This window comes from Manis javanica, chromosome 11 (genome assembly GCF_040802235.1).
Source record: "Manis javanica isolate MJ-LG chromosome 11, MJ_LKY, whole genome shotgun sequence".
Classification (NCBI taxonomy): Eukaryota; Metazoa; Chordata; class Mammalia; order Pholidota; family Manidae; genus Manis; species Manis javanica.
The window spans coordinates 96,113,286-96,138,670 of NC_133166.1; the positions used below are offsets into that span (position 1 = coordinate 96,113,286).

Sequence of the window (25,385 nt, forward strand, 5' to 3'; positions counted from 1 at the left end):
TTGATCACGGATCACCATAATAAATATAAAAATAACGAAAAGTTTGAAGTAGTATGAGGATTACCAAATGTGGCACAGAAACACAAAGTGAGCAAATGCTGTTGGGAAAATGGCACCACTAGACTGCTCAATGCAGGGCTGCCACAAACCTTCAAATGGTAAAAAAACGTACTAACTGTGAAGTATATTAAAGCAAAACATAATAAAACAAGGTATGCCTGCCTGCCAGTACTATGTATTTGAGAGCTACTGTTGAAGTTTCGGTTTAGGGTAAATCAAACAAAAGACTTATTGTTGAAATACAATGTTAATATTAACCACAAATACGTTACTTACTTTAAATAATTTCTATAGCTCCTTCTGGCTTTTTTATTCTTTCTCCTTGAGAAAAAAATTTTCCGAAGACTATACCAGGGATATAGTCATATTTCCTGGTTATATCATTATTATTTCAAAATACACATCTATATTCATTTGGTTTCTCTCTCAACTTCAAATTCCTAAAATTAAATTCCTCATCTATGGTGTCATTACCTGGGGCCCCCAAATTCTCAATCTAAATGATTGATTCTTCTTTAAATAATTGTGTTTGTTGAGAAACTTGGCATTCAGATTTCACCCTACTCAACAGTTGGCTTTTTTCCTCAAAATGAAAATATTTTCCCTAATTCGCTCACATTTCCATCCCATACATTATGTAAAAACTCAACCAATGAGTAAAAATATATATTTAGAAAGTCCTCCAAGTGAAATTATTTTTTTAAGCCTACTAAAGTTAAATAAGATATCAGTATTGATCCTTGAAGGAAAAAAATTCTTGCCTTAATAAATCAGTGTGAATTTGGACTAAATTTTGTATAGGAGTATTATATGATTTGGTAGCTATGATCTTTTTTCTACTCAACAAATCTATTTTACTACTGGTAAATTAAGGCCTACAAAGTTTGAAATAACATGCCTATGGACACACAATGAGTTAATGGCTAATGTGGGAGAAACAGCAAGGGTTGGTAATTCTCAACTCCATTTTAACATGCTAAGTCTTAAACTTATCATGGCCTTGTGATATTTTAAGCTATCTATGGCCTGAGTCCTAGATCTACTTATGAGATACATAACTGTCACACAGAAACACCATGCTTAAAAAGTTAACAAATTGTGCATAAAACATGTTTATGGAGAAGGTCTGGGGAAATTACCCTCAAAAAATATATTCATGGATTATCTGATAAAGTCAGCTAGAAGAGCAAAGGGTGGTAGCAAACAAATGTCATGCTCTAAAACTGAATTTTGCAGATAGTTTTCAGCATGATTTTTCTATGTTTCACTTTCACTGTCAGCTGTAAGCTGTTTACAAGTGTGAAATCACCTAAGAGAGGAAGCAAAGCTGTCATTTGACATCTGGGAGCATGGAGATTGGCTGTGGTAAAAAAAAGCATTTTGGATTTCTTCAATTTACACACATTTTTCACCGATAAACTCTTATGTCTGAAAAGTATTTAATGAGAAATATCAATGTAAATTTCAAGCATTTATAAAGGCTCGTAATGGAGCAGAAAATAAAGGGGAAGGACAAACACTAATAGGATACCATATCAACTTGTTAAGACTAGAATGAGAAACTTAAGTGATCATATAAGCATAATAACTGACATATAAACAATTTTACTCACTTGTCTTATATTGCATATTAATCTTATAGTCTTCTGTATTTTATATACTTAATGCTCTAGGTTCTATTTTCTACCTGCTTTTTTATGATTAGAGTCAAGACTGGTAGAAAATAGTGATAAAATAAAAAAATCAATATTTTCTTATTTTATGTTTCCTTTATGCTTAAAAACCTGTAACAAAAACTCTGTATTACGATTAATTAATAGTTCCAGTGATAAAGCACATAAAATCTTTTACATGTGTGTGTGTGTGTGTGTGTGTGTGTGTGTGTGTGTGTGTGTGTGTAAATATGGAAATAAAATCAGGGTAAGAAGGAAGTCCTCTGAAGAAAAACAACCAATTTACTCTAGTTTTTATTCTGTAACTTTTCACAATGAAAAATAGGAGAACCTCTTTAAGAGTCTCTTAAAACATCTAAAAGTCTCCTAATAAGGAAACTAGAGAGTGTTATATTTATATTGTTGTGCTATACAGTCTATTCCTACTTTGGGGACTATTTCTTTGCTCTTTCTCTTCCTGAACTCTTTTCTGTGTTTCTCTGGTATGAAAGGAACCCATTTACCATGAATGATGTTTATTTAAAATAAAACCTTTCTAGAAAATCATCCTAGATAATCTAAGGATACAAAGTGAACCTAAAAGGAATGGCTTCTACTTTGAAAACAGGGCTGGGTTTGATCACTGAATTCGTATTCTCAAGACCCTCTTGATGGGCCTGCAGCTGCAGCCATTTATTTGCTGGCTTTTTCACAGATGTAGACAGAGAAAGCTCCACGGTTTCTGTCTTTTTATTGTTGGATTTGTTTTCTTTAATATAAAAAAAAGTGGCAACTTTTCTACAAAGTTCTCTGTTTGGTTGTAGAAATTAGTGAGTATCAGATATCCTTGGTAGTATACACTGTTGAAATGACTATAACTTCTTAAAATCTAAGATCACAAAGTTGGCAGAAACTATACTTAAATAACAGAAGGTGATCATTTGCATTTCAAAATTTATCTATCTTGCTTTTCCCCTCAATTAGACCAAAACATGTTGATTCACAGGTTTCTGTGTGTTTTTTCTTTTTTAAATTTATTTATAGAGCAGAATAATGGCCCCCCTGCTAGTTTGGCATTTGCTCAAGTTTCTGTCCATGTAAATCGAGTCTGTTACTGGAAATTTTTCTGAAAATATAAAGGCACATCACCCACAAGATAAAAAGATAGACTGCTGATATTATAAAGTACAGGGCAGGTGGATAATGTTTTTAGGACAAATATGTGATAAGGATTCCCAGGAGGGAGGAGTGGTAGGGGTAGAGGTTGCTGTTTAAACAGAAGTGGATCATTCTCATCATAATCTTATGACAACTTTACTTTCTAGCCAAACATCAGCTGCTTAACAGGCTTTGGAGTTACTTGAACAATAAACACTAAGGTTAGAGTTAGAAAACTGGAGGGCAGAGGGCACGTGAAAGGAAAATTACTTCAACCCTTACTGTTTCTAAGTAGACCAAAAGATTACTAAGTACTCTATGGCTCCATGTAGTCATTGAGATTTGTGACTTTCAAGCACTGAAATATTGACATATTATCCTTGCTCCCACCTTTTAAGAGAAGAGGAAAGCGTACTTGTGGTTTTTATCAGAAGCACTGCTATTCAGGTTTGAGACAAATAGTAATTTACAGATTTTTGCTCCAATTCCCCTTGCATTATAAGCGAGGGGCAGGAGCGCACATTAACTGAATTCTGTAACTCTCCAGGTTTAAGACCATCCACATTAGAACACTAGCATTATTTTTTAGTTAAGGCCATTAGTGGTTTTGTTTTTTCTGTTGATAAAACAAATGAATAGGCCTAAGGAATGAAGAGACTTTCCACATTGTTTAATGCATGCCATAATGCTAGAACACTTTTGCAACTCACAAAGCTTGGAAGTACAATTCTTTTATGCACATAATTAAAACAAAGCCCTTCATAAGGCTACAGCTTTTTTCAAATGTTAGTGAAGGACAACTTGGGAGATGCCAGCAAATATCCATTAATGGCAGACTGCCACCTGCTGGTTAGCTATGAGAACTGTGAATTCTGGGAAGAGGCTTTTTAAAAATTAAAATCTGGAAACTGAACTGTATTAGATTCAGTATTTCAGTACACAAAACTGAAAGTATGTATTTATTGATGAATGTAGTATATAGATTTTTCCACATATATGACAAGCTACAGATGTTAAAGTAAACATGACTGTACTTAGAAGAAAACATAAGCTGCTAAAATCCCCAAGAACAATCCTTATAGCTTTCCATAAGAAAGTGACAATTAAAATAGGAAATAAGGAACCAGTTATAAATATTAAAGAATGTCCCATAAACATTTGGTTTTGATGAGAGGTTAATACTGCACTTCTATTCAGGACCTAATAGGTTTTCATTTAAAAGTATTTCCATATTTAATTTTGATCCTAAAGCTTCCAAATTCATTATTAAAATATGTATTTTCATACACTGGTACCTAAAATGTTATTTCTTATCAAACTACAAAAAGGGTGTGTGTAAAAAGACAACCAGATAACCATACCAAAGATTTCATTATGATATCCTTTCGCTATCCCATTAACTAAATCACACAGATGAAGTTTCAAAAAACACCATAATATTATCTATTTGAATGAAACAAAATATGTAGGCATGCTCTATTGCCCCTAGGAAGACATAATATCAAACAGCCCTAATGTGAGGGAAGAAAAAGGAAAGAAAAGAGTATATAACAGTAAGAAAAAATCCAAATCATTATTTTCAGGAAATAGCTTTAGGATATTTACTTTGCAAGGTTGAAAAACTTTGCTATTCCCCAATATAGAAATAATTCTTAACAATGATGGTTGTAACTAAAAACAATACAGCTCTTTCAATCCTAATTATAATCACTTCTCATTATGCAGAGAAACAATGTTAGCATCAATAATACGCTGGTTAGCTAGGAAGCATTAAATACTGTATTAATCAACAACTAAGCAGATCATGTCAAAATAATCAGCTTGAACCTCCTTTGAAAGCCAGTGGGTGATGAGTGAAACGACTCTGGCCATCCAAAGAGGCTGAATGCTAGGCAAAATGTGAACAAACTTTGGATTCAAATATAGCCCCGTCTGTACTGATGACAGAGAGAAACTCAAACCCAATTCATATGCTTAAGTGACCTGTAATTATCAGCAAAGGATCTAACACCCCCAAGAGATAAACCTCTAATTTTTAAAAAATAAAGACAATACAGTAGAAACCTGTTGTCAAATACTTATATAGGCTATTTTTAAAAAGAAGAACATGCTTCCTAAAATTTCTCCAATATAGGAAGAACTCTTTAAATTCTGCTCTGAAATGCCAGTTTGGCTCATCGGTGACGTTATAAAAATGCAGTCAAAAAATTCCACATTTTATCCATTTTTAGCCTTAGGAATTTTACCCTGTTAGCTACATCTTAATAAAGATCATCCACTCAAAGAGGTTCAAGGTATTAAAAGGTCCTTCTAAACACTAAGAAGTCGAGACATTTCCAAGAAAGAATTCAGTTCCAGAAATATAAACTGATTTAACAACAAGAAAAACACACACACACACATATGCCGTGCATGCACAATGGGTTATAGAATGGTTTTATCCTCAAATCTTCTTTTTTGAAGGGTTAAAGAGATAAGCAAATCCAACACATACATGAATTGCCAGTGAAAAATATAGCTTCTCTAAGAGAGTAAGAGCTGCTGAACTACTTTCTCAAGTGAAACCTTTAGGAGATTGCTCTAACCTGGGGCACAGTACATTCTCTCTACCGCATCGCTGTCACAGGAATCTTCAACCTCACTCCACCTGCTAAAATACGTTAGCTGAATGTGTCCTAAAAACAAAACGACAGGAGAAATCAAAACATTTTTCTCTTCCATTTTCTGCAGAAGTGAACTGTAATTACTCCTTTTGTAGCTAAAAACAGTATCATTAAGAATAATGGCATCATTAAGTACTAGAAGCTATTACTGGGGGTGAATTTGCTGCACTGATAATGAAGCTCTAGACAGGAAATGAAGATACTAATTACAAGATAAAACGCCTACTCAGTTAATTGGAAGCAACAGCGAATAAAAAGAAATGCATTTGCAAAAGTTCCTGACCTCTATCATTCAATAAGATGTTGTTTGGGTTCAAATCGCGGCACACAATTCCCTCTCTATGTAAAGCATCAAGGGCTACCACCATTTCAGCTGCCCATCTTTGAATGCAGCCCTCTGGGATGTAAAACCTGGAGTTTAGTGCTAATTTTTTATCAAGGTCCTCAAAAATCTGATGTATTTCCTTGTCTCCTTCTAGGGCAAACCCACTCTCTCCCTTAGTCTCAGAGTCTCTCTGAAATACAGCCAGTTCCTCTTTAGCCAACTCATCAGTCTGATCTGTAAACAGCAAAACTTCTTCAGTTTTTAAAGTGTCTGTGTCGACATTATATTCGTTAGCACCTGCAAGTGCATTGTTAGAAATATGGAATAAGCTTTCTTCTGTGCTGTCTGCAGTCACAGCTGACTCAACCACCCCAGGTCCTTGAAACTTAGGATCTGAGCTGTGTAACAAAGACATGTCTCCTGTACTACTATGACCAACAGCTGCTACAAATAACATCCCAAGATCCCCCTGTGCACAGTGTTTGTCCGTGACACCATGGGATTTAGGACTAGAGGGATCACTCAACTCCTCTGTGCCTTTTTCTTCATGTGCTTGGCACTGGTCAGTACTAAGCCTGAGGCATAAAACGTCGGGGGCTTCCAACAGTTTACTTTCTATGATGCCTATATTAGTCTGTGTAAACTTAGTCGGTCCCACTGCTGGGCCATCTTTTGTTGACTCCAATTCACCAGGTAGATTTACAAGAAGATCAGGCCTTCCTTCATCAGTACTACTGACATCATCGAAAGCAGCATCTTTAAAAGAAATAACTGGGACAGAGTCCTCTGAGCCCCTGCTGATGGTGTCCTGAGCTACAAACTCTACCTTGCTTTCACTAGCATTAAAACTCCTAGGAGTGCTGTCCATATCTGGAAGAGTGAAAAATGGTTTCAAAGGCTCTGACTTAAAACTATACAGTTTTTCTCCAAAATCAAGTCCAAGGAGTTCACTAGTGCTATCCTTACTATCTATTCTAAAGAATTCCATGGGGCTGTTTTTAGATCTACTTAGGGAATCTGATGTTCTTGGAGAACTGCCTGCTTCTAGATCATCATCTCCAAGGAAGAACTTCAGCTCATGGGCTATCAGCTGTGTGCTGGGGCTGTCACTGTCAGCAACAAGGTGTGCTGGGAAATTTTCTATAGCTTTGGTATCACCATTCCCTTCCACCTTCATGAAAGGCTCCTCATTCAATGACCCTGGTTCAATCTTTTCTTGTCCATATTCATTGCATAATGTCAAATAACTAGTAGTACATTCTTCTTCTGAACTTGAGCCCGAATCTGGCCATTTTGGAGAGCTGTCTTGGCCATCGTCATCTTGGATGCTCTCATCTTGAGAGCTTGGAGTGAGTCTTGTCTTCAAAGGCAGAACTTTAAGCGTGGCTCCACCATCACTTCCTCTGGATTCGAAGCTGCTGCTGTCCTGAGGACTACAAATTGGCTGTTGAAGGGGAACTTTAGTAAGTGTAGATTTTTTCACTTCCTCGGTGTCAAAGCTTTCTTCAGGACTTCTGTTTAGAAACTTACTGATATATGACCAGAGTTTGCCACCTGTGAACAAGTATAACCCAAAAAAAAAAAAAAATTGTTTAAGATCCCCAAATTAATGGTTACTCTATTAAAGTATTCTAATAATGAAAAGCAAGTCAACGACACCTGTTAATATTAAGTATGATCTAAGACAAGCATTTAATAAAATGCCTTCTCATTATTACTGACCAGTGAGTACAGCTTCAAGCATTATCTCCTGATTTCAATTATTTTTTAAATGACAACGTATCTTTTCTTTCAAAGGGAAGGAAACTGGTTGTAACGTGAAATCTCACAGCTAAAATTCTGCTTTAAAGTTAAATATAATTTAGCTTTAGAAACATCTGATTATGTTCTGAGCTGTTTATGTAATAATTTTTCAAGCATGGCTCCTTGGTCAAGTAGAAATACATAAATAAGTGCTGCTTAAAACTGTACATACTACAGTGGGGGAAAAAATCAACAATATTATTCCATTTTGAAAATACCCAGTCCAGAATTAGAAGGGAGATTTGGTATCTGTTATATAATTATGCCACTATAAATTGTATTTTAGTAATACTTTTCCAATTTCTTCTGTCCCTATATATGTCATGTGTGGTAGAAGACCAAATAAAGCAATTGGGGAATATTAACAGGGCAGCCATTAGTAAGGCAAGCTATTGTCCTTCTGATTCTATATTCTGATATATATCAGAAACCTATGAAATCATAAATTTTAACAAAAATCAACTTTTAAAAATCAATCATAAAAATCAATTTCACAGAAATCAAATAAAGACAAAAAAATACTGTTTTACCAGTAAGTCTTATTAGGTAGTTACTTCACCTCATTTTCTTTTGTTTTAATTAAAAACTTGACTTTCGCTACTTAGAATCTTCAAATAAAAAAATCTATATTAAATACCAAAAACCTGTCAAAGCTCTACTGACTAGACATAGATTACAAGTAGTTAAATTTGATCCAGAAATCTTAAAAACAATAATTGAATACATAAACTTTGTGAAATGTCATTAAAGCCTCCAAAAATGGGAAATAATATGTTAAAAATGAATCCCTCTCTTAATATGGAGAAAGCATCTTTTCAGCATATTTTTAATGTTATTATTAAGCATCATATATACCAAGGGATCTTAAAGGAAATAATCACTGACCATTACATGTGTAAAAAGGTAAGTGGAAGCATCCAAAAATCTTTTTCTACTTCACATTTCATTTCACTTAGAGGAACTCAAAAAATACATAAAGCACCCAATACTTCACCTAGCACAGAGCAAATGCTCAATAAAGGTTCAATAAAGGGTAATCATGGGAATATTCATCCTAGGACACCCATACATCTTCTCTACCAGTTACCTGGTTAACAGCCTCCTCCAATTTTGACAATAATTAGTGGGATAGCACATTACAGTATCTACCCTCTGAGTTTTTCTTAGCTAACTTTCTGAGCCACTAGATAATACTTAGTGTTTCATATTTCCCAATATTAAAACTAAAGTTTAAGGATTCGTATATACTTTTGAAACTCATTCACTTGCAAAAAGAGCAATGCATTGATTCCTTTTTTTAAGTCTTTTGACAATAACCACATCCTTTTATCACAAACACCTCTATTTGGCACAATTATAATAATAATAACAATAACACCTGAACCTGAAGTTGCGATTCTTGTATGCAATCCAAATTAAAACGATGTGTGTTGTTTCCAATTGTCCTAGATGGTAACTACTATGAGGACAGGTCCAAGCCTTTTTACATCTTTGAATATGTACTACCTAGACACAGTGTGTAGAACATGATAGGCATTCAGTCAATGCTTGTTAACTCAGGTAATGACACATCTGAATGGGACGTTCCACCCACAAAGTAGATGTAGTTATCAAAGTTCCAGTAATCAGTGACGAACAGTACCTAGTAAAGTTCTAAGAAAAGTTTCATACATTCTTAAGCTAATTCCACCTAGATGAGCTGCTGAAGTCTAAAATTCAATGTGCTTAAATTCTTTATTTTTGCCCCCCAAAAGTACTTCCTCCTCCTGACTTCGAAGCTACTCTGGCACAAAAGCTTTGAACCAAACTTGGATTATTTTCTCTCTCCTGTTCCTTGTACATCTGACAAGTTTCCAAGTCCTACAGGATCTACCCTAATGTTTCTCAGTCTTCCTCTCCTTTTAATTCCTTTGACCACTCTGTGTTCTTGGAATGTTACAGCTACAACTAGACCCCTACTTTAAGTCATTCCTGTATCACTCTATCATTCAAACACTGCCCATTAATCTTCCACTTTAGCACAGATCTTACCATGTCATATCTCCATTCAAAAACCCAAATCCCCTCTGACTACTGAATGATGTACAACTCCACAGAGGTATTTGAACCCCTCAGTAAGATAGTATCACCCTGTGATTTGGTCCTCTCCTTAAATTCACCAAGCAATTCATCTGAATTGGTTTCTCTACATATAACCCACACTAGACTTCTTGCTCAAACCATACCTATTACTTAGAATTTTCTTTCCTATTAGTTTTCTCCAATATCTGGTAGTCAAAATCCTACCCATTCTTGAAGGTCCTACAGAATTTTTCTTTTACCAATTTTTTGGTATCCCCTCATGGGATATAATTCCTATCTTCTCTGAGTCCTCTACATCATTTAGTCCATCTTATAACATTTATAACATTGTTTCATATTTGTATTAATTTTATGCTTTTATTATTTCCCTTACCAGACTGCAGGGTCTTCCTAACTACAGGGAGAAGATTCTGTCTGGCATGTAAAATAATAGTTATTAAATAAATATTTATTACATCGGGTTATGAAAAGATGACATCTTTATAAATCTTTTGAAAAGCTTTCAAAAGAAAATTAAAGATTCAAAATATACAAATCACCCAAAAACACTAGTAATCATTAGTACATTTACTATCAGGCTTTTTATTCATGACTAATATCCTATCACATACATTTTCTAATTTTCATAAGAATATGAACTTGAGTAGCTATATAGCATAGCCATGTGATAGATATTATGTTATCTTTAAATGTTCTTCTACAGTTGGACATTTAATGTGCTTCCACTCTTTTACTATTAGAATTAGAACAATATGTATTTTTATATACAATCCTTAAGATCTCTGATTATTTCATCAGGACAGAATCCCAGAAATGAAACTACCAGGTGAAGAAGCATGACTACTTCTCATGCTTCTGATATGCGTTGTAAACTGCTTTACGGAAAGGCTGCACCAGAACCCACTCCTAAGCCACCTGCCTGTCTTAGGTCATCTTCATAAGAACCTGCCTACACTGGACATGAGCAAGCTTACCAATTTGATTAATCAAATTATCTTATTTAATTCCCATTCTTTTCATTGTTAGACAAAATTTCCAAATGTGATTGTTGGCATTTTCTTTACACCTAAACAAATACCCTATCCTGAATTTTTGAAACTACATTTTCAAGAGAGGACAAAACTGTTCTAGATCTCCTCCATTCATTGCTCAGTACCTGGTTAAATTTAATGCTCAATATGGAGCTACAGAAATAAAGTTTTGGTCTCATCACATTTTTTTCAACAAGAAAATCAAGAAAATCACATAACTTACAAGGACATATAATTCCCATTGAAGTTCCTCATCTACAAAAGCCGTGTGGATTTACTGTCTACAGTTAAGATCAGGCCTAAAAGACAAACTTACACAAATGTCAATATTACTATTTTACAGTAAAAAAGATTACCCTTGAAAAAAACCCTGTTGTTGATAAATCACAAAACATAAACAGAAAACAGCTAACATATTTACAATTTTTAACACTTTAAGAACATAAATGACACCCTTCTAAGCCCTGTTGAAGTATATAAAATTACATATATTAGCTATTTTAAACTACAAAAATTAAAACTCTTTGTCTCTCATCAGATTTTAATCTAGTGATTTTTTTGCAGGTTGGAAAGAAAATTTGTTAAATGTGTTTGACCAAAAGTAAGCATATTTAATATGTATGATAAAGTATTGCTGGGCCTATGATCAAAATCATCTTTTGACCCAGCAATTTTATTTGAAGAAATTTACCCTACAAATAGTTCTTAAAAAACAAAAATACATAAAGATAAAAGTACTAGAAACAATTCATCTCTATCATCAAAATATATTCAGAATCTAAGAGCAATTTCTCTCCACCTCCAACACGAAGACTTTGTCCAAGCTCCCATCATTCTCACCTGGAATGCTCCAACAGCTTCCAAACTGCTCTCTCTGCTTTTGCCTTTGGCCTCCTGTGTTCTACTTTCCACAAAGCAGCCAGAGGGAGCTCTATCTTGCATTCCTCCACTCAGCATCTCAATGACTCCCCATCTCCTCAGAATAAAAATCAAGTTCTCAAAGTGACCTGTAAGATCCCTTGAATGCCTGCCTGCCCACTCCTCGAAGCTCTTTCCATGCTGCTCCAGCCACACTGACCTTGCTGTTTCTTGCACACTAAGTACACTCTTACCTCTGGGCCTATGTTTGTTCTCAATGATGAGATACTCCTCCCTCACACATCCACATTGCTCCCTTTCACACTTCCTTCAGGTCACTGGCCAAATGTGCCCTTCTTAATAAGGCAACCACTTGAGATAAAACAGCAACCTCACCTCACTCGTTTGGCATTCCCTTCTCCTTCCTTTACTTAACTTTTCTCCAAAGGCTTTTTCTCCATCTGACATATATTTAGTTATGTATTTCCTATTGTCTGATCTCTGTAAGTAAGCTCCATGTAGGCAATCTTCATCTGTTTTGTTCACCATGATATTAGAACTAAATTGTATCCCAGTAATTACTCAACTGTATCTCTGACTGACTGAATTTAAAATGAAAAGAAAATGAGTCCAAGAGACTCATGTGAATCATGAATAGGTTTATAAGCAGAGAGAAACTAAAGACACAAATCATAAGTATTCAAACACTCACATTATGGAGAAAACTGTTTTAATATTTACTTTCTCAATAACAGCTATTTGTGCATATGAAAGTGATATTTTTATGATACATACACCACCTCCTAATTCACAGAGGTAACAAAGTACCCACTAGCATGCAAACAATAGCACACACTCCATCATCAGTTCACCTAAGCCAAGGAATAACCCTAGATCCTTCTCTTCCTAACTTTGAATCCACCACTGGTCCCACTGAGCCTACCCTCAAAGCATCACCACTAGTACTCCAGAAAGCCAGGCCATTACCTTTTCTTTCCCAGACTACGCATGGCCTCTGTTCTTGCCCTTCTATAATCCATTCCTCATGTAACAGCAGTGATCTTGTTAAAATGTAAATCAGATCATGTCACTGCTTAAGAAGTCCAATGTTTCCCAATGCACTTGAATAAAAGCCAAAGTCCTTACCCTGCTGTACAAGGGTCTTGCCTGCTTCTCCAATAGCCTCATCTACCACTCTTGCCCTTACCTACTACATTCCAGCAAATCGTCTCTTTTTGTTCATCAAACATTCCAAGTTTGTTTTTGCCTTCAATTTCTTACACTGACCCCTGTACCTGGAATGTGCTTCCCCCTTAAATCCAAATTCCAGCAAATCGTCTCTTTTTCTTCATCAAACATTCCAAGTTTGTTTTTGCCTTCAATTTCTTACACTGACCCCTGTACCTGGAATGTGCTTCCCCCTTAAATCCAAATGGTTATTTCGTTTGTCATTCAGCCTCCTCTTAAATGTCATCTTCTTAGAGCAGGCTTCCCTGAATACTTAAAGTAGTCCCCTGTCGCTCTCCATTAAATCTGTGTTGAAGATTGGTATGGTCTCTATTATGAGCCAATATTATCATGATTTTTGTTTCCCTGTTTGACTCTCCATAGAATGTAAGTTTCAAAGGGGCAGGCTCTTTTCCTATTTTGTTTGCCTAGCACATAATACATGCTCAATAAATCTGTTGACTATTAAATGAATCCAGAGTCTCTATTTGTACTATAATCTATTATCTTTGTATTATAAAATAGTCTTAAAATTAAACAATAAACACCTAAAATGATCAGTAAAAAGAGATCCTCCCTTACCAAGTTTAAATAATCCTGGACAAAATTATATGGTCATGTGATCAAAGTTAGGTGTGGTCAGCAATAAAGGAGAAGAGATTTGGTAACAATAACCTAAACTGGAGAATTTGAAAGTCACACATCTATGGCTTTAAGACAGACTATAAAAATTGTCTAAATATTAAAGTAAAAGCACTTGAAACATCAGCTTTAGAGAATATAAGAGGTGAAGAAAAACTGATGTATATTTTGGAGAAGCAGAGGAAGATGAACAGGAAGAAGAAATGCAAATAACTGGTAAACTAGGATTGAAATTTTGCCACAGGTAATCTCCAACATGAATAATCCACACTGGGTAATAGAATATTGACTATAATTACATTCATCCTACTGACCTTGTTCTAAATTATTATGGATTATTACTACGTAAGTTATTTTGTTCCACACCAGAGGTGGCTGTATTTCGCTATCTGATGACATGACCTCTAATTCAATAATGTCTGTAATGCACTGGTATCCTCAGATAAAAGCTGTCTATAATGTCTGAACAAAGGTGAATTAGTTATCCAATTCACACACACAATTAACTCTCTTAATACCTGAGAGACCATGGAGCCCCTTCTGAATTTCCTATTAAATACTGCATATGGAGGTCTTCCCTCCATCTGTAGTTATCTTGTGCTGTACTTCATAATAAACAATATTAATAGTTTATTGCCCCCATCAAAAATCTTGCATTAGTTATCATATGAGACCTCGTTCCACAAAGCAATGACTCATTTTCCTGGGAAAATGCATTAAATTCAAATGTTATGTCTATTAGCAAAGCACAGTAGTTCTTTATTCTCAGTAACATAAAAATAATAACATCATCTTCATGAAACATGGAAAATAATTTAAATTTTTTTACTATTTTAAGAACACCTTTTATAAGCCAAAAGGCAATGTTTATTATGTGGATTTATATTTATATGCTACATTCAGTCATTCTAAATAAAAAACTATTTAAATTCAGATGTTAAAGGGCAAAAACAAATAAAAAAATATTATTCTTTTTTGCCACCTGTTCCCTCTGCTAAGAGCTGAAATTTCATGACAAGTCTGAAGGCAAAAAAGCATCATGCCTCTGCTTTGTATCCATATGCGATTGCCAATGGCTGTATTCATAAAACCCCAGCTAAGAATATCCAGGTAAGGTCAAATGGTAAACAAATACCCATGCCTTGTAAAAAGGGGGGGTAATTAATTAATTCTTCAGGGAATGTTTTTTATTTTAGTTATCTAACAATAATGTATCTTTTTAGCAGAGAACAAGAGAACAAAACTAATTCCCTAAAATAAAACCTAGCTTTCTTTGCACACATTCACCTTAAGGTTTTCATCATATTAGGTCAATTCTAGGAGAAAGTAAGTGGTTAAGTATATGTAAGAATGTTACTGTAGTTCAAATGACATCTGCTGCTCACCTGGGTTTCCATTTTCCCTCAAAACTCCAAGTAGGGAGAGCGAGCAGAGGAATGAGAAACAGCTCTTATATGTGTTTCCTGTATTTTATCTGCTCACGTAACAATAGAGGTAAGAAGGACATTATAGCAACCGAAAAGCTAAGTGGGTGAAGTTCTTCATTCCATAAACAATTTAAACTACAAACCAACCTTCTGCGTGCTGCAGCACAAGAAATACTGACTCCTCGGAAACGATGTACTTGTGCAGACACACCATGTTGGGCACACGGCGGGGGATGATGGTCTTTCTGTTCGTGCGGTACTCACTGCTTTTCCTTAGACCCTGACAGAGAACAAAAAGGTCAGTTGTACCCTCAGTTGCCTTTGGAGCCTGCTGTGCTCTGTGTTTATCAACCAAACTAATCTATCCGGGTTACTCTGGGCTTCAGAGAAACCACTCATCTGCTGCTCTATGCCCCTCAGTCCCTGGAGGCTCTGCTGATGGCATCTGGCGTGAATCCAGAGAACGGAAGATGCCACAAAGCTGCCATTAAAATCAATTATGTGGGTCAGTGTTTTTATTAGAGATGCTCTCAAACTAAGTCATCAGGATGACACACAGTTATTTGTCTATGACCTTATTCTTAAGTTTTATTTTACTTATGTATATCTTTAGAGTAGTAGATATTGTGAGATCAATTCAAATTCCTGAGACACACAGGTATTCTCAGATTAAACAGACAATTTAAAATTCTATTCCAAAAAAGCACAAGGCTTATTTTAAGTTTCCTCTAAAGGAACAAGGTATATGCAGTTTCTGGTGTCATATCCTGGTTTAAAAATCTGTGGAAATGCCAGTGATAAAGGATACTCATAAAAATAAATTTGTTTCGGGATATGTCAATGTGACCTACTGCCATGCTGGTAAGTAAAAAAAATACATATCAGAAAAAGAAATAGAAAAATAATCTGAAATTGATTAATTTTGAATGCTGTGGAAATGCTTAAATTACAGATTTTTAGAATACGTACTATTACAATCCATTTTGAATATGATTTCAAAATTACAAAGTGAGGGGTTTTTTTTCCTTATTCCTTTAGTTACAAATTGAGTTATACAGAGACCCAAAAATGAATTTACATTAAAAAGAGTGCTAGGGATGTAGATAACACTTTCCCAAATACCTGTAAGACTTTGAGGCAAAATTTTAGCTCTTAAGAACTCTAATCATAATCAAAGGTACAATTGTGTTGCCTTCACAAATTACACATGTATTAGACATGTATGTAAACTACGTGGTGTACATTTAAACAGCATGAAGTGAGCCTTCAACTTATTCAAATTATTTCCTCCATACTCTATAACCTAAAATTCTTTTTAAATATGTGCTGTATTTATCAACTGTGACAGAAGGAAAGTAGAATAAATACAGATCACCACAAACATGAAAGAACATTCGAACACCGAAGAAAAAAATAGTAAATATTTTTTCTTTCAGTGATATAATTTGAAAATAAATTTCTAAATTCATTAAACATACAAATTCTACTTACTTTTAAAATGAATGTCTGTTCTGTCCTTGTGTCCATTACAAGTAAAACCTACATAAAAGACATGAGCAATATTCACAATACAATGAAACATTGACACATTAACTTTTTAAAACTATTAATGTAAGGGTTTGGGGAAAAGTGTTGGAATTGACTCCACCAAAATTATTCATTTCTGAATAGGTCTTTTTGAAAAGGCCACCAAATAACAGCATCAAAACAGTCTTACCTAAAGTGAGTGTTGTTATGGTTTCCTATTCAAAAATGCTATACATTGGAAATACTATGTTTTCCTAGATTTATTTAAAATTTAGTTCTTAAAAGTAAAATTATTTTACTTTTACTAAAATGTTTTACTAAAAGAAGAATTTTAGACAGAATTTTTCCCTATGGAATATATATGGTTAATAAGAAATGTTTTTTAATTTATAGGAATTGCTGAAGTCTCAATTTTCTTCCCCAAACGCCTTATGCAGCAACTTGCTATAATGTGATCTCAATAACTCAGGCTTCAGGCTAAGGCATCCTTTTGGTACCACCTCTCCATCCAGGACTCATCCATAACATCTGTTTCCATCAGCAAATCCTGTCAGCTCCAGCTTCAAAAGGTATCCAGATTCTGAACTCGCCTCACCACTTCCACTGCTATTACCTGATACAAATATTTACCCAGATTATAACAATGGTCTCCCAATAGACTTCTCTCCTTCCATCTCTGCTGCCCTATAGTCTATTCCAAAATGGTACCCAGGGTTTTCTTTTTAAAAAATAAGCTACATTGTGTCACTGCTCTCATTCAGGGAAAAAGCATAAATCCAAAAGATGACTTCAAGACCCTTCGTGATCTCACATATTGCCCCCTCTAACTACCCACCGCCCCACCCCCACGCATTTTGACAGAGAGAAAGAATGAGCAGAGATAGGGAATTAGCCTACTATATTAATATTTAATTATTTTGGAGACACTATAGCAAAGGTCAGCAAATTTTTTTCTGTAACTATCCAGACAGTAAACATTTTAGGATTTGCAGGCCCTTGTAATCTCTACTGCAGCAATTCAACCCTGCTAAACAGTAGCCACAGTCTGAAATGGGCCATCACAGGAGTATTTACACCACAGAAACCTCCCAACACTGTAAACAGGGCTTTTATTTTTATTTACTTATTTATTTTGCCCTTCCAGAGAGCTGGGAGTCAAGGGGGAAAAAAAAGATGTCAAACTTGGGAAATAAAAGAGTGGTGGAAACGAATAGGGGAGTTAATATGGGGAACCAATTTGAGAAGAAGATAGTAAATACCATTTCAGACATGATGAGTTTAAAGTAAGTGACAACTTCATCTTTGATCTCTCTTCTGAGTGCTTTACCTGTACTATTCAAATCTCCAACCAATTTCAATTGAATATTCCACTTCCCAAATCCATCCCCTCCTTTTCCAAAGCCTTGCCCCCACTAAAAACAAAACAAAACCTTTTTCTCCTTTACGCTACTAAAAAACACCACTACCCATGTAACCCAAAAAAAGCTAAGTCACTGTGAATTATCCCCTGTACACTACCAGCATAACCAGCGACCAAGTCCAGTTAGTTCTACCTCGTATTTCTCCTATCCACCCTCTATTCTCTTCCACTTACCATGTCCTAAGTGTTTACTATGTGCTACACTTTAGTTCTGTGTAACCAATGTTCTTTCTTTCAACTACCCAATAAGGTAAGTTTACTATTCCTACTATAAATATGAAGACGTTATAGCTTCATCTGTAGAAGCTATAATGGTAGATAAGAACAGTATTTGTGACAATTTCAGTGAGACAATCTTGTGTAAGTGCTTGGTATAAGCAGTAATTGTCATGACTTCTATCACTATTACTGCTCCTCCTCCCTGAAATGTTCCCCTAGCCCCTTATAAAACAAGAACCCATATTTCATATTCAGCTCCAAAGTCTATCAGTAAAACTGACTCCTTTCATCCTTTGTTCTCCCTATATGCAGTACCAACTGTATCAATAAGTATCAATTTGGATTTATTTGTTCACTCGTCTATTTCCCCACCAGACTGCTTACTTCTTATTAGCATGTTGCATGCAGAATAATGGTTACCAAGGGTGTTCAAATCTTAATGTCCACAACCTGTGAATATGTTACTGGCCAAAAAGAACTTTGCAATGTAATTATGGTATAGACCTTAAAACAGATTATCCTGGATTATCTGAGTGGGCTCAAATCACATGAACACTTAAAAGCAGAGAACTATCTCTGTCCAGAAGTGGAAAGCATAGAAACGATATGGCAAAAGGGGATATCAGAGAGATTCGAACTATGAGGGGCATTGGTGCCAGCTCTAAGATATAGCGGCCCCAATGTAAGCACTGGAGAGAGAACCCCAGGAGCTCACAGGCAGCTTCTAGGAGCAACGACCAGCCTGTGGCTGATAGTCAGCAAGGAAGAGAGTTAGTCCTACAACCACTAAGAAAAGAATTCAGGCCACAACCTAAAAGAACCTGAAAATGGATTTTTCCCCAGAGCCTCCAGTAGGGCACACAGTGCTGACAACACTTTGATTTTAGCCCAATGCGACACATGTCATACCTCTGATCCAAAGAACTCGAGCATAATAAATTTGTTTAAATCTTCTAAGTTTCTGGTAATTTGTTATGATAGTAATAAAAAACTAACATAGGACATAAATTGTATTTCCTCCTATACCTAACACATCTATCTCCCATAGTAAACGTTCAGTGTACATATATGAATTCCAGTGTAAAAGCTTGGAAGGTAATGGCAATATGGGAATGGAGGGTTGAAAATCAGGACTAAAGATTTATATCTGAGCACTCTCCATCAATAACAGCTAAAGACATGAGAATGTACCCCCACTGGAATGCTTGTTTATACCAGGACTGCACTGGCTTTAAAGAGTTAAATCATACAATGCACTCAACAACCCAATGAGGTAGGTGTACTTTTATTAACCAACTTTACAGATGAGGAAACAAAGATAAAATAATTAACTTGCCCATGCTCACAAAGCTAAGAAGCGGTAGAAATGAAATTTAAACCCTAGCTGTCTGGCTCATAGGTTCTTCCTCTTTAACTGCTAAGCTATACCATTTATGTCTGAAATTTGAAAATTATTCATAGTTGGAACATGGAGGGTATGTAAGACAACAACCAAAAATTGTGGTTAGAAAAGTGCAAAAAAACCCCAAGAAATACAGTGGTTCAGATGTCAGGGAAAGAGAGTATTTATGATGAAAGTAATCATCAGCCCCAAACGACAAAGAGAAGCCATGAAGACGGAGAACTGAGAACCAGTCACTGCCTACGGCAGTTAGGAAGTCATTGGTAACTTCGGATCCTGCATGATGCACAGATCCAGTAGGGACAGAATAGACTGCTCTGAGTTTATAATGGGTGATAAGAAAATGGAAGTGACATACACAACCTTTCAATAGAGAAGTATGTCAAAGAAGGAAAAACAATAAAATGCAGAGAGTTAGTAGGATGATCATGTTCAAACTATGCAGACAGGATATACCTACCTATTTTCCTCATAATTTCCTTTGTGGTATATTCACCTCCAGTCTTGAATCTCCAATGCATGAAAACACATTCGAAGAACTTAAACCTTGACCGTTGTATTATGAGTGTTAAAGAAGGCATCGTGGCCCTTTCTCTGCAAAGGAGGACTCAGTGAACATAGACTGATGAGGACATTTAGTGTTCCTTAAATCTCCTGTGCTTTTATATCAAGCTGTGACTTACAAGCCACTCAGCAGAATGTCAGTGCTATTTAAATAAGATGCAGCTTTATGAAACAGAAAACCTTTCACCAGGTAAAAGATATGGAAGCTATGCAAAGCAAAGAACTTCTTTTTCCACCCAGAAGCCTCTTAATTGACTGAATAGAATATGCCTGTAAAAAAGGAGTGAAATCTCTTTGCTGGCCTCACTTAGCCATGAAGCATGAAGTGAATCAGATAAAAAGCCCAAATTAAGATTGATAAATGTGGCTGGCAAGTGGTGCTTTGTTTACATTTACTTTCTTCTTCTACCAAGTTTGTTTGCAACTAGACAACATTCACATTGAGGCAATAAACACACGAACATATGTGATTTTTTTAAAATGTGCCCTTTGACTGTCAATTTCTCCCAAACAGGTGTTGGCTAAATGATTATAAATTGGCCTCTGGATACACCTCTTCAACTGAGCCGTACAGGGCTGGTGATAATATAATTAGACCTAAAAACATCAGGCTGGTGAATGCTTTCCATCTGTTTGGCAATAATGTTTAGTTAACAATAGTCTTTAAAAGAAGCACCTTCAACTTCAGTTCTTAAAGTTATTTATAGTGCCATTCTTAACACACCAGCACTTCTGCTAACAAGAGCTTTAGCCACTTGGAAATTATTAGCCATACGGCTGTATACAAAGAGAAATGACTGCATTTAACATCTGTATCTTTCCAAATTTACATGCTTCAACCTTATTTAAAGTCATTTCTTAATGAGCAGTGCCATGGCGCTGCATTAATATTATAGTTGCATGCACAAAGATCATAAGGAGCCAAACATTTTTTTAATGCCAACAGTAGGCCAATCTGTAATGAAGCTGTCAGCATAAAGGACAAAATAATAGCTTCTTTAACCCTCAAACAGAATTTGTTCATTTGTGGACTAGAACACATCAATTTAAAAACTGCTCATGGGTTTGCTCACCTTTATAAAGACAAAAATCTAATCTGGTACTAATCTGATACAATTGTTTTCCCAATAAAAGGCTCCTAAAACCATCTTTTATTTCATGACAAAACAACTACTGTAACTAAAACTGTCATGAAATAATTATCTTGGAGAGCATACCTTACTGAGAGAATACAATTGATGTGTATTTCTCCCTTTCATTTTTCACACTTAGTTATCAGCCCTATATTAGCATATGGTCTAACAGAAGAGATTATTCCATTTTTGCCCGCAGTAATATATAGAATGACTGCTCCTCACAGGAAAAAAAAGCAGACAACATATCCCTTAAGGATTAGCCTCATCTGTTCTGCGTTCCCTCCAGCACAATGAGACTCCCCCACTCTTCTTTCATAACAGTAGTAGGAAAAGCTCCAGCTGATTGTAGGTCTGGGTCTTCTTGCTGACTAGAACAGGGAACGCCTAATACTCAATGAGGTACCACATTTGGAAATAGAGGACAGGTAGGGGGATACATCAAAAGCACCACGTGATGGGTTTTTTTAAGTATATTAATGAATTTGGAGAAAAGAGAGATTTGTCACTATAAAGACACTATGATTATAGTAAGGAAATGTGGAGAATTCCCTTCAATGAGGATTAAGTGTCACCCATTCTTGAATCTTTTCAGATATTCAAATATTGACATTCAAAATCTCTCAGTCTCTAAATATAGCTTTAGCTCCAATTCCTTTAAAAAGAAAGACTACCCGGGTAATTTGAGGAAATATCCATCTCTACTTTGGTGTCAGTCACTTCACAGGTCTCCAAAACAATTAATAAAAGTTAAGAAAATGTTTAAAAGAGGTCTAAGAGATAGCCATATTGGACAAACACAGCCTTTTCCATAATGGTGTCTCAGTACCATTCGTGTTTGCTACATGCACTCTGAACAGACTTTGATCTTGCAAGTTATACTACTGGAAATTCACACATAAACAAACATACCAGAAAAGAATGGGATCAACATAATAAAGAAGGCAAAGAATATACAGAAGCCTAATTCTGCAAATTAGTTTTTCACAACATAATTTCAGATGAGCAAGATTACACTCACTGTATTCTTACACAGTAAGATTATACTTACTGTATTCAATCCACATTTAACTTGACGATTATTAGATGAGTTATTAAGTAAACTCATCTCAGCAGCATTACAGAAGCTGGCAATGTTATTCTTCTGTAGAAATGGTTCTGAACAATAAACCTAGAGCAGTAAACCTTTGCATTCCTCCCCAATACCGTATGATGACAATCAAATGTTATTTATATTTACTGTTCAAAACCTAGCCCACTTTGTATGCTTAAAATATTCAAAATGTATTTCTACTGTTAACTGTTAATTCTACACCTTATTCTCATGAGAGATCTTATTTATAAAGGATTTCTTTTTTTAATTTTTTTTAAATTTAATTACCAGAAAATAAGGAATAGTACTAGGTGACCTTTAATACCAAGAATTCTCCCCACTGGGGCGTATCTTACTTTCTTTGCCATTAGAAGGCTAGCAATGTTCCCTCTACCATTGCCCAGCAACTCCAAAAGCAAAAGATGTTGAGCCTACAGCTTTTGTCCATCAGAAGTTTCAGTGTCAAGGGCGTCAGCATGAACAACGTAAAGGTGTTAGGCAGGAAAATAGATATGAGCGGGATGGAAAGAGAAAAAAGGTCAGTAAAGCCCCCTAGAAAGGACTCAGTTAACTACTTAAAACTAGAAAGCCAGAAAAGACTGAGAGTTAGAATTAATCAGTTAAAGCTCAAAAGGTCAAGAGCAACTTGGCCTTGAATGTTTGAATATTCCCCAGATAAAGAGAAGTAACTGAGCACAGTCCATGTCTTCATTGTGTCAATTAGATCATTGTAAGATTTACTCTTTAGCCTACTAAAAGGCCCACCTATAAACAGCATAATAAAGACAGGGAGATCCCACCTTAAAGCCAAAATTGCATTTTGAAAAAAACCTAGGAAGTTTTAGAAGAAAGATTCTTAACATACTCTAGCGAACAAATAACTGCCCACCTTGGAAGAAGGACAGACAGCCTTGATTGATAAGCTAATTTTGCAGAAATACCTAGAGGACTGATAAGAAAATTAATGTCTCATGAAAGACACTTGAGACCACTTAACAAGTCCACAACCCCAGCCCTTTGTCACATTCCTGAAAAATCCTTTATAAAGGGGAACCCCAACCTTTCAGTGCGTTCCTCTCTGGGGTCGCCAGCACTTAGAGTGCATAACTAACTTTTCCCAACCTCTCAGGGCGCTCCTGTCTCTGAAATTGCCCACACTTTCTCTCTAACTAACTTTAAATAAAATTTTTACTCTGCTTTACTACTGTGTCTCTGCCCTTCAGTTCTTTGTCACGGTGGGGACAAGACGGGAGGAAAATACACTACGCCTCTCCCCCAACAAGGGCACTTCTCTCATGCAATGCCATGAAAACGATCTGTTCTTGGTCTCACAAGAGTTGTTTCACTGATGAGAATTAAGGTACGAAGAGTAAATTTCAACATGGATACTTCTAACTCTAGTTGTGGATATTTTCATTCACTACTCTCAAGGATGTGTTTTCAGCAAAGCATAAAAGGAACCTTAGGATTCAAGGGGAACCAAAAAAAAAAATCCTCCAGAGTCTTACCAATGTTTTATTGCTGCTAGAACTTCCAACATGGCACATTATCAGGAAGCAAGCAAACAATCAAAAAAGGGTATCGCTTTGTGGACTGATGGCTACGTCAAAAATCACCAACCAACTTAGAACAAGGTGAAATATCTTGAGGCAAATGGAGTTCTTCAGACTTACTTCTATACGACCCAGAAATATTTTCAAAGGTAGGAAACACAGATCGAATCTACTAGGATTGTATGGGGGTAGAACTCAAGATCCACATCTCTTTCTAATTATTAAAATACAAAATACTGTAATTCAAAGTATACTTTCAGTGTTTTTCCAAACACATTTTGCTCCTAAAAATACGTCCTATTTCAGTTTATCTGTCTGAACTACTGACAAACTGGGGCACAGACGGGGGCAAAAGAACATTAGGAAGAACGAGCAACGCAAAACAAAGCTGGGAAATTTCCCTCTACAAGAAAACAACTCACTTTCTATTTCTTAAAATGTCCAGACATTTGCAAAGGTTTTAGTATGCTAATTTTTTAATTAAAAGATATTTCAGCAGTGAAAGCTCTTTCATATGCACTACTGATTCTTCATCAAACGTTAACTTTCCAACTTAGCACCAGTATAGCCGGTGGCAGCCTGAAGGTTTACCATCTGCTGCTACCCAAAGTCACTGTGGCCACCTTCAGAACATATGCATCAAAGCCTGAAGATAAGAGACTGCCTAACACTGCCTAAGTCAGCATAGGGGGGATGACGAACCCAGAGGCAGGCAACAGGCAAGCTACCAGAAAACACAGAACATCCCGAGCCATCAGTCACCTCTTAGAATATGTATCCAAGGACAAAGGGGACTCTAGTGGCTGAACAAAAAGACAAGAGAAACACTACCTCTAATGGGATTTACTTAAGTAAACTGAGTAAATGTAACCATTTTTCCTTTAGAAAAAAGGGGGGAGGGGCAGTTAGTCATGTTTAAAATCACCTGTAATTTTATTCAAAATAAACACACAATGAATAAAATGAAATATAAAATTAAAGGTGTTTTAATCTGTCTATGAATAATAGTAAAGGTGTATATATGTTTTATGTAGTCATAAAATAATGTACTTTGTTTTGAAAGGTTTGTTGTCTAGGTACCATCATACCCACAATCCAAACATGACCCAAGGAAAACGTACTCTGAGATGAGGGTTTATAAAATCCACAAAAATACTAATTAAAAATCCTGATTTCTGGCTACTCAAAAAATGTCATTTATTTATTGTAATGATCACATTTATCACAATAACCTCATATAAAAACAAAATATTGTGGTGACCTTAATATTAAAAGCAGAGAATCCCAAAAACCTGTATCCAATTATGATGTATTCAATTATGATACTGAATTAACTGGCATATATTCATCTTGAAAGATATACACTTATATAAAATTTTATTGTATGTCATCTTTGCTTTCTGGGGTTTTTTTTAGCGTTTTTAAATGCAGTTATAAGAGATCAATGTAGAAAATTGTGGGTTAAATTGCAGTATTTCCAGAATCTCTCACCTGACTTTGGTGCATCTTCTTATCAATAGGTGTTTCCAAAGGGTGGACAGAAGTA

General features: G+C 35.6%; 1 protein-coding gene across 12 annotated transcripts in view; it reads right to left on the reverse strand.

The window, feature by feature from the left end:
• Positions 1–25,385, reverse strand: part of RPS6KC1 (ribosomal protein S6 kinase C1) — a 388,511-nt gene that overhangs the window by 213,447 nt on the left and 149,679 nt on the right. For 11 of the 12 annotated variants that reach the window (XR_012122859.1, XM_073216955.1, XM_073216956.1 and 8 more), the window contains 4 exons: positions 16,420–16,467; positions 15,076–15,208; positions 5,817–7,412; positions 5,456–5,545 (listed from right to left, as the gene is read on the reverse strand). Coding sequence is in view for 11 of the 12 variants with exons in the window: in XM_073216955.1 (XP_073073056.1) it covers positions 5,456–5,545; positions 5,817–7,412; positions 15,076–15,208; positions 16,420–16,467 (1,867 nt within the window). In the remaining variant the exon portion in view is untranslated. The remainder of the gene's footprint in view (positions 1–5,455; positions 5,546–5,816; positions 7,413–15,075; positions 15,209–16,419; positions 16,468–25,385) is intronic. The other variant, XM_037009918.2, reaches the window with a different exon arrangement.